At 28.7% G+C, this 19,366-nt stretch overlaps 2 protein-coding genes across 3 annotated transcripts; one reads left to right on the forward strand and one right to left on the reverse strand.

The window, feature by feature from the left end:
* Positions 1–3,699: 3,699 nt before the first annotated feature.
* LOC119677568 (ester hydrolase C11orf54 homolog) lies at positions 3,700–5,322 on the reverse strand. The gene is made up of 4 exons (XM_038088972.1): positions 5,018–5,322; positions 4,673–4,771; positions 3,996–4,609; positions 3,700–3,933 (listed from the first exon to the last, which is right to left on the reverse strand). Exons 1-4 carry the CDS (start codon positions 5,250–5,252, stop codon positions 3,760–3,762), a joined length of 1,122 nt encoding a protein of 373 aa, XP_037944900.1. The 5' UTR covers positions 5,253–5,322; the 3' UTR covers positions 3,700–3,759.
* Positions 5,323–8,396: 3,074 nt separating this feature from the next.
* LOC119677569 (endoplasmic reticulum junction formation protein lunapark-B) lies at positions 8,397–10,444 on the forward strand. 2 transcript variants are annotated; one of them, XM_038088973.1, is made up of 8 exons: positions 8,401–8,589; positions 8,697–8,748; positions 8,833–9,062; positions 9,135–9,267; positions 9,327–9,387; positions 9,454–9,804; positions 9,883–10,053; positions 10,118–10,444. In XM_038088973.1, exons 2-8 carry the CDS (start codon positions 8,722–8,724, stop codon positions 10,291–10,293), a joined length of 1,149 nt encoding a protein of 382 aa, XP_037944901.1. In that variant the 5' UTR covers positions 8,401–8,589; positions 8,697–8,721; the 3' UTR covers positions 10,294–10,444. The 2 variants fall into 2 exon arrangements, with proteins under 2 accessions (XP_037944902.1, XP_037944901.1); XM_038088974.1 differs by having other exon boundaries at positions 8,397–8,748; positions 9,883–10,044.
* Positions 10,445–19,366: the final 8,922 nt, after the last annotated feature.

A 19,366-nucleotide genomic window follows, 5' to 3' on the forward strand; every position in this document is an offset into this window, starting at 1 on the left:
TATTTTTATAGACAATGATTATTTTTAAAAAATAGATATTTTAAAAAAAGGCCGTTAACTTTTGAAAACGATATAGAACCTAAAATATGACACACCTAAAATAATACACGGATTCACAGAACACAACATGGGACAAAATGTAGTCGTACATTAAGCAAGCATTTTGAATAGTTATGAAATATTTAAAGTATCTTTTAGGCTGATGTTTATACAAAGAATTGCATATTTTAAGTAAAAATGGTGTTAACATGGTTAACGTTCCACATATTACAGTAATTTATATTTTTAACTTTTTTTTTTATTTTATTATAATTGATTACAAAATATAAAATCTGATAATTAAGGTAAGAAAACTTAGCACAAGCTGCCAGGGTCTTCGACTCGGTAGTAAATATTTATTGAAACTTTTTAAGCTTTTAAGAGTGAACAAAGATTGACTTAAAACTTCCGTTAAAGTTTAAGTGTTTCTAAAGATTATGAAAGGTCTGGATGGCCAATGCCATACCAAAATGTAGACTGATTTCGATAGCAATCTAGTTTAGTTAAATATGTATTTATAGCACCTTAAACACGAGCTTATACTGTGTGAATCCGCAATTATTGTCTAAGAAAAGTTAATATGTTAAACATTAATTTTCAGAATATAGAGAATATATATATATAAGAAAAAAAAACGGAAAGCAATTTTTTTTTGTATTTTTTCCAAAACTTTTCTCTAAGTTTTGAAGTAAGAGATGAAAGCTCAGAGTGGGTTCAGTGTGCTCAACAAAAGTATTGAACTGTAAGATTGTGATATTCAAGAAAATATTTTTAACAGTATTTTTGCAGTAAAGAATCTGTATATTATATCGTCAAAGATTTCACCCCCTAATCTCCACTGCCCTTACACCACACAGTATGTTAGAATTAAAATTAGACGATCAAAATTCGGTACCAAATTTCTGAACCAATTAAGATATTAAAATGAACTTTTCCTTAAATATTGTTTTTGAGATGGGCTGTTTTTTGAATGTATATTGAGTACGTCCAATCGGCTTACTGGAATCCAAATTTGGGCCCAAACATGGTCAACTATATCACATAGATTGAAAGAGTTTCATAATATTCCGCCCACTACAACATCCATCCACTATAAAAAATTATGTTCATAATTAATTATTTATTATTGTGAAAAAAAAACTTTTTATTTTTATTACATATGTTATATTAAGTATTTAATAACTCAGCATAGTACAGTTCGAGACAATCTAAGTATTAGTTTTACTCTTGTTGTGCTGTCAGATGTACAATAGACTCCTTACGCGAGAGTTTATATTTTCCTATAAACAGTTGGAACATTCAATCGTTATGCATTTCTTATAATAAAGGATTGGGTACCTGAAGTGTTTAAATTGAATATAAGTTTTAATAGAGAAAATTAGTTAGTACGAACCACAAGATTCATTCCGTCATAATAAATATCTTCTAAGATATCGAACATAATCCCTTGTAATCTTTGTTCTAATAGTAAGATATAACTCAAATGAGCTAAATCTTGATTCGTAAAAATACCGTCGAAAATATGCAGACTATCGTGAATATCATATAGAGTAAAGTCCTTTATATTTCTGAAATATAAGATTCAATATATAATTGTATTTAAGGAGAGAAAAGTATACATTAACATTTATACCACAACATAAAAAGCAAATAACAATTAATTTAACAAATGACAATGTTTTATGCTAATGGTTTATTAATTATTAATTTTATATCACTTTTTTTCCATTTCTTTAGGTATCAGCTAACAATTTTTTTTATACGGCTAACAATTTCTCCGAAATCAATACATGGCCGTAACTTGGTTCTTGCTTTGAGTTTAACAGTATTGTCATAATCTTAAATGCTTTCAGGGACTTACAACCTAAAACACTTCAAGGATTGCGTAAAACAAACAAAGAATAGTCTAAGAATTATAACGGGATTACTAACCGGTCACTGTATATTGAATAATCACCTAATAAAGTAAGGAATCCAATACAACTCAGACTACAGATACTGTAGAGAGTGACTGTAGTCTCAGACTGTAGAGAAACCTCATATTATGTGCTAGAGGAGTGCCCGGCACTGATGCACAAGTGCAAGAAACACCTTGGAGTGTATTTTATGGAAAATAAGGATTCAAGAATAGGAAAAACATCTTTAATGAAAGACTGTCTTTTATTAAAGAAATCGCACTTGGAGAAGGACTCTAAACCGACTAAGGGGCACAATAGATCTTTTAAGTCGCAGTGTACTATATGTTTTCCAAAATAATAACTATATTGTCATTTTGATAAAACATAGAGCTACCATACCTGAAATTTCATTATTCCTAAAAATATAGAAAACTTCAAAACTAAAGTTGATCCTAAAAGTATGCTATATAGTAATCACCGAGCACAACAATACGAATTCCGAAATTATTAATGATTATAGACCTATTTTCTAAAATCTACATGTTTAAAATTTACAAAACCACAAATGATAGCTTTGTTTATTTAAGCACTCCTATTAGTATTGATGTTAGTCTTTAATCATTTTATATATTTATTATATTAACTTTAACGATTTTTACAATCAATCAGATATTTATTAAACCATTAATTGAAGAAAGACCATAACCAATGTTGTGATTTTTCGCAATGTTGTCTTAAAACATTGAAACAAACACAGCGGAATAATATTGAGAGATTATAACATTGGCATAGCAAAAGGGTCTATTATGCTTTGGGGGTTACTAGTATGAGGGAAATAAACAGCCAGGGACTCATGTTGATCCGATGCGATTTCAGTATTTTATGTCTTGGCTTTTTTTTAGTTACTGGAACCACCTTTTTCTACTCAAAGGTTAAAGACAGATAGATCGAATATTTCATCACCAAATAATATAAAAAGCTGTTTTAAATATTCATCTATCTGTCTTTAACCTTTTATAGTATCTAATAAGTTTGTTAGACCAATTACTCATATCTTTTAAACGTGATTCAGTTGATAAGAGATTTCTGGTACATATAATATATGTGTATTCGAAAAAAAATGGAAGTAAGTACAATGGGAAGGATTTAGATATATAGCCATTAAAGTGGCTGCTAGGTTTCGACGCTTTAATGTAGGTTAATTTTAATTTAAAATCCAACCTACACACAATCGGTGCTAAGCAATCCTTTTCTCACTCATACTACCATCACCTACAAGCATCCTAAACCATGTATTGTTACTTGTAATTCCTTTCATGTTATTTGCTCGATAGGTACATAGGTCGATAGGTCAAGATTTTCTCAGAATACTACAACAATAAGAACTACAACAATACCCATTCTTTTGATAAACCATATTTTTAAATTTTTACTTAATACATCATTCAGCGACTTTTTTAAAAAAAATTTATACATTTTAGGTGATCTTGACCCCAATCCTATATTTTGACCCATAGACAGTATTTTCAAATTCCAAAAAAATGATTGCAAGAACGGAGTTGAACCAAGTTCCGTTCAACACTTTCCAAAGGGACCAGCGGGTTACTAGAGCACAACAACTTTACAGAATTTCTTATTATACAAATATTAAAATTGTATAAAAAATTATAACTACGTCAGTTACTTTACGTGATATCATAATAACATTAAAATACAGAAGTTATTTCGACTAATTTGATAAAGCAGATAAGAAAAATTTGAAAATTCGTCAAAATTTATAAATGTTTATTATTTCCAAAAATAAAATCGTATACCAAACCTTTTAATCTCTTCCAAATTTATGAGTATCAACTGGTTTATCCACACGCACCACACGCTCAGCGACATTAAGATAAGCCTCATACTCAACAATATCAGGAGTAGTGTCGTAATGGTAGTGACCACCCCAATTTGAATTTGAAAATGAATGGAAGTGCTGTAATCTCAGATCCAAATCCTGCAATGTTAAGCAGATTCATGTCAACAATAGCCATTAATAATATATCCAATATATCTTACATTTTCATGTGTTATGAGTGTTCCCACAGCATTTAACTGCGCTGGCATATTGTAGAATTTGAGCCAATTATTTAATTCCTCTTCAGAGTTTAATGGAGTTTTACTAAAATCGCGCATAACGTGTTGATGAACATTGCCTTTCTTTATCAAGAATATGCCACCCATACCGACACATTTTTCCTTATACTTATTTTCAAGACCCAAGCGTATGGATTCAATGAAATTCAAACTACCACAACGTTTCTTACAGTTAATTTTGATCACTTTTCCGCACTCTCCTCGGCATACAAACAAATTTAGTAGAAGTGCACATCGGTGTTCATCATTTGGAATTCGTTCGAGTACACATTCCTCCTTAGGACCACTCACTTTTGCAGTGTAACTACCATTTTTTACAGTGCCATCAGCAGCTACACTTAAGTTGAAAATACCCTCACAATTTGAATTACGTAATGGATGAGGTCCAGCACCAGCACCCATCGCTAAAATTTTTTTTGCATCTGGCAAGCATTTCTGAGAGATTTCTTTGATATCGTAAAGTTTCGAACGTTGTACAGTTGGTAAAAGATATGGTGGACCGCCGAGTTCCAACAAAAGTGGAGAACCACCCAAGCCTATTAAGATTTAAATGCTCAAATTATTTTTATATAAAATAAATAATATATTACAGTAGTTACCTGAATCCATTAAACCATATTGCGGTGCAGTTAAATTCGGACATTCTGTTACCTCCACATTAACGCATTCAAAGTTTTTCAAGAGCGCACCTTGAATAACTGAAAAAAAAAATTTAAATTTCGTTAACTTTAAATAAAACAGAATATTTTTAACATTTTTTGATTTAAGTATTTTGTGCCACTGTAAAAGCTTTATTATCTTGTTTTATCTCTGAAAGCTTTAAGGTGAAAAAAGCTTTTATGCTGTCAAAAAACCTGTTTGCATGAAGAATGTCAAAATAGAAATAAAAATAAATAAAAAAGAAAAATTTGTGAATGAATGAAAAATTTGTACGGCATAAATACCATCTTTAATTTCGTTTAATTCTGGAACATATAAAGACTTTTCTTCAAAAAGTAGTTCATCAGTATTGAGTGCAGTTTTATTCATTTTGAATATAGAATTTGTACAATAATTAATTAAAAATTTTTCTTCAATTTTATTTACAGAACAATATTGCAAAACACGTAAGTAAAATCGACCCACTACGTTGCAGTTGCAGCTCACGACTAAATACCGTTGGAAACAGGCGAGACCCATCTATGTGTGTTGTTAGTTAATTTTTGTTTACTATTATAAATTACAGGGTCTTTAGCGTAGTTGATTAGATAAGATTTTTTGTGCTTAATTTATATTAGTTTATATTCTTTTATAGTTTTACAACTGATTTAATTAATTCGAAAATCAAAAATATGTTTTCTTGCCCTGTATTTTGTAAAGTGTAAATATTTATTTACAAATCAATTGCAAAAATATACTTTACCTCAATGACGCGCACTGATAATAAAATCACAACACTTCAATCCCAATCAGTATCCAAGCGGACCAAATAAAGTGCATTTACTTACAATCAAAATTTTGTTGTTGTTGTTGACAATAATATTGATTTTAATCTTTTTTTACAATACAAGTAATATATGAAAAATTTACTTTTTTAATATAAAATAAAAGATTATATACGCAAACAAAATTTTTCCATAGAGATTATATTATTTACATTGCTGTAAAGCAAAAGTTTCTTCAATTACCTGTCAAGCGCGTAACAAGTGTTAAATATTTTTAAACGATATAACCAAATAAGATTTTCTATTTTTATTTAACAATTATTTTAATATATTAAAAAGTTGTTCACTTGTACACAATTAGCCGGTAAATTTGCAAATAAGAACCGGCGAGTACGCGTCCATTTCTTGTTTTTATTTATTCAACTTCTTTTTTCTTCTTTTTTAAGCAAAATAGAATCAAAAACCGTAATAACAAGAACCACACACACATACACATTTTCAAAAAAAGGTGGTACACTGAGAAAAATGTTTTATTTAATTTGTATTGATATTAATTATGCTACTGCACAAAGGTAAATTATACTTCTACATGAAACATAATATTTTTAAAAAATATATTTTTCAGTTAATAGATTTAAGTACTCGTATATAGCTTATTGTAATTATTACGAACAGATTTATGATGCATACTTTAAAGTCTATCTACAATAATTAGCTCATGAGTAATAGCACCGCATAATAGAACATTTACACTATCGTAATTAAGTCGACATATGTACAGCAATAAATGCTAGTTTTTATTGAAATAAGTTAGCAAGTGTAAACATAAATTTAGGCTTCTATATTTATACACAAAATACTCGTTTTGATTTTGTTCGCTCTTATTGGGATTGTATAGTATTCAAACCGAAAGTCTTTTCGCTTGTTAAGTAATCATGTGATATTTAGAATTTGATGTTAAATACCATTAAAAAAATTAACAAAAATCCAAACAAAGGAGTAAAAAGCTAAATACAAATTACTGTTTGTATTTGTAAATTAAGAAAGTGTTGTTAATATATTTCTTTTCAACTAGAACATTTGACATTTAAAATAAAATTATTATTTTTGGACCCATAATAATAGATTATTCACACAACAATTTTATTCCTAACTACAGCTGTCGCATCATCCCGTTCTTGACAGCAAATCAAATTGAAATAACGAATATAGAGAATTTTCGAATAGCAAAGAAAGAAAAAAAGGACAAACACAAACATTTTATTTTAATTTTACTGAAATTTGGCTGACCATACAACGCTGTTTTGAAAATAAAAACAGCGAACTCAAAAAGTTAACTTTCAATTCGTTGAACTTGTGTTTCCAAATGAAGCTGTAGTTTATAAGCTACTACTAATTTAAAAGCACGGCAATGACTTTTTCATTCGACTCAAATCTTTTACCGCCCAGCCATTTCACTGCTTGGAATTAATTGATAGATGAATGGGATTAAATGTAAAGGTTTATTACAATACTATATTTATTGTCATTGAAAGAATGGGTTCTATTTCGATTTTATATGAACTAAACACTGAACATACTCAATGAAAGCAGAGAAAAATATTTAAATGATATAAAAGTTGTTTAAATGCTAAGCCTTCTGTATTTTTATGTTTGATTTTGCCTTGATTATTGGAATGTAGTTTTAGTTTTTAACCCTTACGATCCAATGATGAAATTTTTCAATTTTGCATTCCTAATAGTTGGTTTTAGTTGGTCAAAATCTCACACTGTGCATTTCGTTTACTAGAAAAAAAATAATATCAAAGTCAATTCTGTTATTTAACATATGTATGTGTTTTTTTTTCTTTTTAATTTCAAACAATCATTACCTGGTCCTATATAATCCATATGTTATTTTGATAAATTTATTATAAACATGAAAATATTCATAAAAGCAACTATTTCTGCTTATTAATTTTTAATTTTCTCAACAAAATATTTTATTTTTAAAACAATTTGTGTTCAATTTGCAAAATATAAGCACAACAACAAAATTTAAGGTTTTGATAATATATTAGTCTTTTACAATAAATTAATGTCAGCTTTGACGTGATATTATTAGTTAATACACAATCACAACGGGTTATTATATGCGATTAATTACGCTTTTGTATACAAGGCTGCCTCTTCAATCCAACTTATATGGCGTTTACAGTGGCCGAAAATAGCTCATTTTGAATGAGCCATTTGAAAGTGTTTACATTAGTTGTATTTCATTTGTTCTCATTTCAAACAGCTGATTTTTTAACTTGCATTTTGATTTGATTTTTGGCCTGTGCTAAAAAAATATTGCATGAAGGTTAAATATGCCTTCAAACCTTACAATATAAACTTAAAACATATTTTTAACTTCGATTAATTACTTTTTGGGAAGTTAAAGTTCTAAAAAGAAGTGCATCGTTTTCAAGAAAATGCAACCACCAAACATTTGTTTATCTTTTTTTGGAAATATGTCAGCTTTTTCAAACTGTCAAAATGCCATGAAGAGCTTTCATTTAGGGTATGTTCAATGGATTTCTTTGCCTTTGGAACATATGTGCATTCGAACGTCTTTCATACAGAATGTGAGAAAATGGCTCATTTTCGCGCTTGAATTTTTGTATGCAAGAATGAGCCATTCGCTTCTCATTTTCAATTTTTGACCAAAATGAGACATTTTCGGCCAATGTAAACGCCATATTAGCTTAACCACTTAGTCAATCAATAAAACCATATCAAATAACTTTACTCTTGAGTATTCATTTAATACATTAATATTTTTTATTCTTAAAAACAATTTACCATATATTTAATAAAACTTCAGAAAATTTTGAAATAATACCAACAGGTTTTGTTTAAATTTTTTACTGGCTATGTAGAATACAAAAACGTAGCTTTTGCTGTGCGCTATAAAAATTTTTTTTTTTATTAGAATTGCAACCCTGCGTAAAGTACATAAAAATATTTTTGAGATTGTGTCATTTGCTCTTTTTCTGCATTTTTTTGGCTTTGATACTTCTTGCTTCTTATACTTGTTGGTTGTTGTTGTTATTGTTGCCGATTTGGATAAGGTAAATAATATTGTGCGGATCTCAATATTTATATTGTGCAAAATTTGTATTAAATACGTAATGGTCGTCTTTTAAAGTGAATGTCTGTTTGTTTTAAATTTGTTTAGACTGATTATTTGTAGCAAATACGTTATGGGTTCAGTTTTGGCAAAGTTCAGGGTAAGTTGATGAACGTGTAATTTAAATTAACATATTTAAAAATATTAGCATAAAATAATTGTGTTTAATTTTTTATATATTTAGAAAGAAAAGTCTACGGAGCAGATATTGGAAGCATTGGAAGAAGAAATCCAACAAATTGAGAAGTATACAATAAATACACAAGATCAGAAGCGGCGTTTTGTATTTAATTTTTTAACTATTTCAATTGGCATTTATGTCATTGCATTTCTGGTATTTTACTTTTTGTATTTTCCGCCGACATGGAAAGAACGCGTCATATACTCAATACCATTGCTTCTTTTTCCCCTAGTGTACGTATTAATATATTTATTTTATAAAAGTAATACATTATTAATTTTTGTGTTTTTAATACTTATTTTTAGCATTATTTTATTGCGCAAGCTGTTTACGTGGTATTTTCAGCGTAAATTGAATAAAAATTCAAAAAAATTGTCAGAGTTAAGAGACAAGAAAAAAATAATATTAGAGCAAGTTATGGATAAAGAGACCTATAAGGTACTATGAAAATGTTTGTTGTGCGTTTAATATGATTCATAATGGATTGTCTTATGTAGGTTGCTTTGGGCTTATTACAGCGTTTTGGAGATAAGATTGGTCCAGCGAAATATGCGCTAAGTGAGAAAATTAACCAAATTAAATAAAATTTTTTAAATAAATATATATTCCCTTTTCTACTTTAAGCTACGACGCCACGTATTGCTAGTAGCCCAGGGACAAATCTAAATCAAACAGGCAAAGGCATAACTATGAGTACTCTTACTCAACTCAGTCCTTTAAATATGAACTTATCGGCTACGAACTCATCAACAACATTGTCTAAATATCAATCAGGCGGGAATGTGGCTAATACATCTATACGTGGTAATTTATCACCACAAACACCACTTGCTGTGTCAACTTTCCGTCGTACGCCGTTTCCTATTGTCAACCAACAGAATAAAAGTGCATTTGAACGCGTTGTGGATCTATTAGTAGGTGATGGCCCTCAAGATAGATTTGGAATGATTTGCAAAAAATGTTACGCTCATAATGGTACAGTTTAAATGAAATGTTCAGTGAAGCTTATATTATAAAATAAAAGTAATAAAATGTTATTTATTTTATATTTAGGTATGGCGCTTAAGGAAGAATTTGACTATGTAACATTTCGTTGCGCGTTTTGCCATAGCTTAAATCCATCTCGAAAATCTCGACCAGCAGCACCACGTTTGCAAACACATCCCATCGGTAATTTCAGCATAAAGAAAACTAGCTCCGAATCCTCAAGCTCAGGTGAAAGCGGTACATAAAATAAATCTAAATTTTATTATAAATATTATATGTAATAATAAACAAACATTTGTAGATACTGAAAGCGAATCTAAGTTTAAAGCACCGACAATTCAAGTAACTGCTGCAGAATCCCCGACTGAGAATTTACCAGACTTAAATAGTGAAAAACTAAAAGAGGATCTAAATATTGATGAAGAAAAAGATGAAAAGACCTCTGAAACAATTACAGAAACGAAAAAGGATAAGTGAATAGACAATTTTTATTAATTTCGGTTATTATATTTTGCCACTTTTATTTGTTCACTAGTTATTGTTATGCGTCTACACATAATATTTTCGCTAGAAAAATAATATAGTGTAACTTAAAGAAAAAAGAATCCCTCAACGAATTTGTTAAATAATTTTATATATGTAACTAATGTCAAATTAATTTTTCTTTAATGCTTTAAGCACAAAATTCAATTGTTTAACAATTTTACGGAATACTTAAAAATTTTGTATGATAAACTGATGAATTTAGGTATATTTTATAAATGAATTTAATTTATTGAAATAAATGTGTTTAAAACAAATCGATTTTCGGAGTGTTTATATTTTATTGAATAATATATTGTTTTAAATTAATTATTATTGTTTTAAACTAATTATTATTGTTTTAAATTAATTACTTTTTTAATTAATTAATTAAAAACGCAGTTTAGAATAAAGTACAGTTCACAAAAGTTAATTGCATTCAGTTTATGTATTGACATTTAAATTATCATTAACGTAATAGCATGGAAAGGTTGTGAAAAACTTTTAATACTTTTTGCATGTGTTATAGTAACAAAAAATAATAAAAAGTAGTCAGTTTTAAATAAACTGATATTATTACAAACCGCAAAATTAAACAAAAATTATGTCTCTCAAACTTTCAATACCCTACACACATGTAGTTAGAATCAGTTATGTACCAAAGAACGAATAAACAGTCGTTCGTTGCAGTAGGTGATGATCTTAGTGTATGAAGATGGTATGAAGTACAGTACACATTTTATATATTATTTGTATGTTTAATGTATTTTTTTATGTAAAATATTTTGAATACATGTTTGGAAGTCTAACTCCATCAATATATCAGTATCAATTTCTTGACTTGAGCTATTTTGATTAAAAATAAAGTTTTATATGTATATATGTATTTATATAGTAACATATAAACATAGTTTGTAGTAATTCTATCACAATGAATAAAAACAAATATTGTTTATATGGTCTTTGAAATCTTCACTGCATTACAAACATATCTATAAACTCAATATATCATGTTAATTTAATTACGTCAAATCATAAAATATTGGAAATTATTTACAAGGAGAGGAAAAAATTATGAGCATAAGACTTTCACATAAAAGTCTTATGCTCCTCACATAATATACGCATGAGCACTAATAGATAATCAGTATATAGATGAGTGTACAGAATAACAGGAAATACAACTCTTTTTTGCAGATTTTAACTTGCCCAATGCACCAGTTGAGAACAATACTCTATATGACTTCTTTATATTCTTTATAATACTCCAAATCAGTTGGTAGACCTCTTAGGTGACGAAAAGTGAGTTAAGTCTTAGTCGTCGTGTACTAGAATATATTTTCCTTTTAAGTATTTTATTGTCAATATATTAAAAAGACTAATGTCGTTTATAACCAGCATTCTAACGAAAAGACTAACAAAATATATTATGTAAAATGATATTCGGAATGAATATAAAGCAGGTTTTAGAGCAGAATACTCCACTGCGGATAATATATATGAGTTGTTCTCTATTGTGCAATTAAAAATTAAAGAATGACACTTTATTTTTGATCAAATTTGCAGAAAATCTCTTATAATCCAATTACATATATTTGAATTGACTTACAAAGATGCTAAGGTTTCTGGAAAATATATATAGTAAAATTGAAGTGACAGTTTGAATATTTAGGGAATTATCATTTTTTCTTAAAAGGTGTACCGAATGCAACAAGCTTGTCTCCTGTCACCGTGGTATTAGCGGGGAATACATATAAATGATCTCACGAATATTTAAAAAGCGGGTTAAACGCTGAAGAACATAATGTTGTATGATTCTTTATGCAGATGATACCATCACATTAGCAGAAGATGCTAAAGTTTCATAAAATATGATTAACCGCTTAAAGCCATACTACGAATAGTGAAAAATGGAAGTTTATTTGACTAAAGGTGGGCGTTTACATGCTGGTGAAATGTAGACATTTAAAGATAAAATATTTAAAATTACAAAATTTACTAAAACTTAAATCAGTTCAACACTATAAATGTTAAATAGAAAAGTAAAAATAGTACATAACTTAATTTAAAATAGAAATTGCTTGAAGGAGAGAAGCAAAGTGAGTCTGATTAATGTGCTCAAATATGAAGTTCTGGATACTTTAGTGAGCTAGATTCTTTTCAAACTTACTTCTTGAAAAAATATTTGAATTTCCAATAAAAACACCCATTTATACGCTTTCATTAGAAATCTGTTTTCAAGACAATCACTTATATTCGTTTGATCTGCTTTTGAGAAATACGTCTATGAAATCTTATTCATATATGACGAGTACAAATTGTCCAATTTTCAGTCAAAACATATACCTAAAAATGAAATATTTTGAGAAAATAACCTTAAATCCACTAAGTTGACGAGATAAGATAATTTGGAATGAGGATATGACTCCACAAATTTGGAATAAAAATAAAATCAGAATTATTACTAAATCCAATAAAACAAAAGAAAATGAAACTATTGAAAATCAGGTAAAAAGTTAGCTAATCTATATGATAGTCAATCCAAAGACAAGTATCCAATTTTCTCAATTTAATTTAATTAAAAGAACAAAATGCGGCCCGCGGATAATATATATGCGTATATACATAAATTTTTCCTTGATATATTTTGGTAAAATTATTTTGTTTTATTTGGATACCATATCCCAAAAAAATTCAAATGAATAAATTAATGAAACTAAATTTAGCATTGTCTCCATATCTCCAAAAAAACTTGTTCCTGCGGCTCTCCAATCTGCACAGTAATTTTTATTCGCCCGCGAACGTATCTTGTCTGGACAGTCTTCATCTAGATTAGTAAAGTGCGTTATTATTGAATATATTGAAATGGACTTATACTAAACCAAACACGAACTAGGGTCTGCCGAATGTGAAACATTGGAGAACTCGAAGATATTCGCTATTTCGTAGGAATATGGCCAAAGTTACCGAATATAAACTATTATATATTAGAAAGTGAAGACTGAACAAAAATGATTAATATTTTAAATGCTTCGAATAATTAGAGTAGTTGCTTATAGAAAAGCAACAATGAACGTACTCAGCTGAAACCAAACCCGACAGAAAATCCATAAAACCTTGGCCATAAAACTTTTTTAAGATAAGGTTTTAAGATTAGGATTATTATTGTTTTATAACTAGGACTTTAGTGAAGATTTAATAAGAAGTGTTTAAAGTTGGTACATTTTTCCAGAAACTAATAAGAAAACATGTAATTTAGAAATTTTAGTAAAAGTGAAGCTGTTTATGTTTTTCACATATAAATAATTATTAGATCTAAAGATATAAAATTATTCAAATGATTAATTAAATGATTACAGATAATAAATAGAGCTGTACATATAGATCCGTGGCGGAGTAAGAATTCTTATATACCAATAGCAGTGCTATTAATGTAATCCACTATCTTCTCCCTTAGATGAAATAAAAATAATATCATTCATCATTGAGATCGGATATAATAATAACTGATCGGTTTAACCGTCCCTCGGTAATTATTTTTGCATAAACAATTGTCTAACAATAAATTAATAATTAAAGAAATTAAAATTGGTGCCACTATTAAACTATTGGTGTTTTTATAATTATCCACCGCCTATTAAATTTCGATTCGGTTCTTTGTAGATATTCCTGCACCTGTATAATGAATATGTGGTTTCAATTATTTTTATACCGGATTGACTAATAGAGTTTGAATTGTTAATTATACTGTATTTTTTGTATTTAGAATTGAGCTTTATGAATGAATAAAAAGAAAATATTAAAAAATAATTAAATTTTTTGAATTTAAGTTCTAGTTTTGGTCATCCTTAGCACGCACTATGACTCTTAGTCCGTCAACAAAGAAGTCGTACGCTGTACGAATGTGAACCTGAGAAACCTTCATCCATTCACGAAAAGCGTATTTTTTTCTTCTCTCTCATTGAAATGTTTGACTGTCAATGACTTTAGTTGTTATTGAAACCACAATTCACAAACAATAACATTGTCGGTTAAATTATCATAAATTCTGGTGTTTGACTCCTTCAGGTTGTTATTGAAACCACAATTCACAAATACCAACTTGGTCTGTTGAATTATCATAAAATCTGGTGTTTGACTCCTTCAGGTCAGACCTGATTAAGACCTTCAGTTAAAGGTCTTAATCATCATATGATCTAAATGTTAAGTAATTTCAATAACATGGTTTATTTACAAATTATTTGATTAGAAAACTGTTTGCACCGAAGAAGATATTTGACGATTGATGCGATCGGTCAAGCATGAAAGGCTCGCCCTCTTAATCGAGATTAGTTTTTTTAAAAATCAGTGATATCTTGTCCTTTTTATATATAATTTTTTTTTTTTCATAAAAGACCTAGTCATTTGTTTTGAATCAATTTTAATATTTGCATTGAAAAGAAATTATAGCAACTGTACTAAGTCTATCATGACCAATTACATTTTCTGGTCAAATTTTTATTCTTTATTCAAGAAAATAATTTGTCACTACTAGGTGTTGTGATTAAAATATAATTTTTAAAACTGTACAATTTTAAAATTCCAGTGAATTCCAGTGACGGAGCTTCATCACCGCAAGCTCTTACATTGGATATATGCCTTAAAAAATATTGCTGGATCACCTTTAAACTGGTGAAATATTAAATTGAGATTCTCATGTAAACCTTTTGGACGAATTGTTAATATTTAGAATACAATATCAGCTGTCTTAAAAAAAACATTTTATTATTATATTGCTCCTGCTCCAAATTTTTAGCTCTTTCTACACCTAGATAATTTTCTTCTTCGAAAACGATTTTTCAGAATTCCTATAACTTCTTCAAAATAAAAGAAGTTCAGTAACATCTAACAAAACAACATTGTATCAATACAGAGTCTATTTATAAACCATGCCAGGATAAGAAAGATAGATACATATGGCGACCTGTTGCCATTTTGCAATCTTTCTTATAAAAAGAATAATTTAAAGTTATTTTTGGTACAACATTATTCCACCTTTTTAAATAACTAATTCGGTTAGTAATTTCTTATTGCTACCTTAAGATCTTAATAGAACATAATATGCATTTTTTAATCAACATACTCTTTAGTTCTGTGATATCTTAGTAATAAAGTTGTATGTCTAATATCTGAAAGTACGCTGTATTGGGCACACGTGTTGTGTAGTGATTTAGACCACACCAAGCTTTTTTCGCGAGAAACTTACCTACCACCTTACCTACCAAAATATTGACATTCACAAGAATCATATCAAATGCATATCAGTTAAAAAGTAACGCTTGGAATCATTGAGTTAAATACATCGTCTATAAGAAACTTGTACTTATTTTTTCATATCTGCTTCAACTATCTATTTAAATCGAATTATGTCTAAGTATTTATTTATATACTCGTAAGTCAGTAATCTATCGAAGTATTCAATTATAGCGCTGCCTTAATTATTTACAAACCTACAAACACGAAAAGTGCAAATAAAATTGATTAAAAATAGTGCAAACTGCATTTTAATCATAAATTAAGGCCACATTTTTGAAGGAATAATTTCAATAAATTTGAATATATTCAAGGCACCCGCTGCTGGCGCGAGTAAGGAGTGAGTAGGGCGAGTAACTTATCATTTAGTAGTGTTGATATCGCACCGATATTAAGTCTTAACAAATTGGATTTAAGTACACGTTGCACATTACATTGTATTGCATTACGAAATAAAACGCCCCACACGTTTGGAGCCATGACCAATCATTTTGAAAACTAAGGCAAGCGCCCAGCAAATGAGAGACTGCAAATGCAGTCTGCAAATTTTTCTATAGTGGAAAACGCTCAACTGAACCGACTGAACCAACTGAGCCAAGTGAGCCAAATGCGGCAAGTGAGTGAATTAATACAACACTGCAAATCATAAATGCTTCTTGCCTTTGGCATGTGTCACGCGTCTTGGCACCCTAAATGGCTAAGCTGCTATTTCTTGCAGCACCAAATGCAAGTTGGCACCTAAAACCAGAAACAGTAGCGGATTTATTATGATAATGTTGGAATCTTCTATGCATAGAAGATTCTATGTTAATAGAATTGTTGATAATGGATGGATCTTTTGTTCGTTCACAGTATAATTTTTTTTTAATATCATAATATATTTTATACATATATGACATATGATATATATATAATATATTTATTTGAAAAATAGGATAATTTGTTGTCTTGGAAGCATAGTTTTTAAACTTGACTTAAGCTTAAAAGGTATAAGATATTTATAAACTTTTATGGTATGGTTTTGGTACCTATCACAATAGATCCTTGAATAGCATGATACGATATATTCCCACTTTTGGAAAAATTAATAATTAGAAATAAAAAATGATCAAATTCTTAGTAAATTTCCAATATCCAAATTTATTTAGAGGGGTTGACTGAAATGAAACATTAGTGACACGAAATACCTAATTGACACATTTTCATTTTGGTAAAATATCTGGAACAATATTGAAACCAACTAAATATGTGGATTTTTATATTTTCTTTACAGATACCTTGTTTAAATTTTTTTGGAAAAATATTTAGGTAATTATCAATTATGTGGATACTTATATTTTCTTCATAGATTTTGATAAATACTTTCTATTTTATAAATAAAATTACGTACAACTCTTAGTTACATTAGGTTTTTAAATAGTAGTGAATAACAACAACAAAATTTTATACTAATTTATAGAATTTTTTTGGTTTTTGAAAATATTCTTTGACATATAAACCCCCAGTGGAGTGATCAAGGTGAAGCAGCACTAATCGGTGGTAATGTACGATACTGGAGAAGGCGCACATGCTGCAGATACTGCTAGAAAGACAAGCTGCGTCAGGTTGAAACCCGGTAATGGGTAGTTATGACCAAATAAGTAAATAAATAAGCCAAAGTTGTAACCTTACATTGTTCCAATTTTAAAAATATTTCAGAACTCAGAAAAAAACTAAAAAATTTTACATTGCTACAAATAATTGAATCTCTGTTCGAGTTCACCGTGTGGGGAAGTGTTCCGTACTTGTGAAGAAGAATCAGTTTTTGAGCCTGATAGTTGACCATTGTGTCGCGCTAGTTGTGAAGTTTTTCGGCTCCAACATAATACTGCTTATCCAGTTTTGTTTTGAAATTGTGATGGCTGCTGATTAATATACCTGGCCCTCATAGTTTTTAAAAAGACTGACGATACCTATGTGTTATTATACCTTGCTCAAAAGCTAATTTAGTCAAGTCAATTGACCCCTAAAAACGAGTCATCTATGTTATTAATTTTTCGCACTAATAATAAAGTTTAAAGTAGCTTTGTTTATCACTATATAATATATTATTTCTACAAATCCTTTTAAATTTAACTGCCTTTGAGAAGTATTTGATGATGTTTTAATAAATGTTGAGTGAAAATCAATATATTATTCACATATATTTCTTTCTGGCTCTTTGAATGACATTTCATTAGTTTGCTTGACAAAAATTCAGGTAATTCAAGAAAAAACCTTGCTCGGTTATAGATATTTGTTTTATGAAAATAATTTACCATGATTTATGTGCTTCCATATCATCATATAGTAGAATTTAATGCTTGTGAGTTTTTCTTTAGAAGACTATGTTAGTCCTTCCATTCTCTCTGTGAAATTCTGTTTAGTCTCCAAATAACTTGATATTCTACAAATAATAAACCGGGTATCATATAGTAAAATTCTTTAAGGAAAGATGATATATACGGTTTTTTTTTACTAATGAATGAATTAATAAGTATTAATTTATACTAATTTTCATACAAAAAAAAAAAAATTCATACTTATCTTTGCTCCTAGAAATATAAAAGATTATATGAGAGAGTTGGTTCTTTTTCAATACGTATATTTTCCAAAATATATAGTGTCAAAGGAAACTCTGCAGTAAAAAGTTTTTATTATATCAAAAAAGTTACTTCTAAGTAACTTAATTTGCATACAGCTTAATATTTAATATCCTATAATTTGATACTTAATACTCGTATATCCTTATGCTGAAATCTGTTATAGTCTAAGTTATAGTGTTTTAAAATCAATTTATGTTCAGAAAATGTTCAATTATTTTTGGGACAAAATCTCATATAAATCAAAATTTTAATCATAATATCTTATGTTCTCGTAAACACTTTTCTTCTACTACTTACCGATTTTCTGAAAATATTCCTTTGAAGATAGCTGCGTACTTATTTCTTCGTAAATATTAAAAATAGACCATCCATTTGATGTTTTTCCTTTTTAGGACCTAAGAATCATCCCACGAAGTTGAAGTGCGTTTCTTACTACGCACTCTGTATATAGCATGTAGGATATATCAAATATTTGAACAACAAAAATGGACATATGGATAAAAGTGTATAAAGGTATTATAAAATAAAATAAATGTTTTTTTCTATCATATATATCATTTAGTTGTTCAGTTAATATATTCTTTAATATACTCGATAAATATTTAATTATTAATGATCAATGTTATCATAGTGATCATAGCGGTCCACTTAGGCATGGAGATCCATTGTATTGCAATGTTAAAAGTTGTTCAATACAAATATTTTTTTTGAGCTTCAATTTAATCTATACTTGGTAGGATTACTGCTCGACCAAATGCAATACTTGTATATGAAAAGAACTTCCTGCTTTGTTTCTAAACAATAAATCCAGCTATGTTTGAACTTTTTAACTAAATTATGTCTTGACAGAAGTACAAAAATAAAATAACAAATGAAAAAAATCTAAATAAGCGTGTCTTTATTTAAAACTGATATAAAGGGTATCTACCAAGAAAATCCATGACAAGAATACAAAATTATTGCACTTTGAATGCAAAAGAAATCCATATTCACCTTAGCAGCAGCGAGCAACTTCAATGGGTCATAAAGCATTTTATCTTTTTGTGCTTTATTGTTTGGTTAAAGTTGAGGTTGAAACTTTTCCGGACGGACGTACATATATTGATCAAGGC

Source organism: Teleopsis dalmanni, chromosome 2, assembly GCF_002237135.1.
Source record: "Teleopsis dalmanni isolate 2A chromosome 2, ASM223713v2, whole genome shotgun sequence".
Lineage (NCBI taxonomy): Eukaryota > Metazoa > Arthropoda > Insecta > Diptera > Diopsidae > Teleopsis > Teleopsis dalmanni.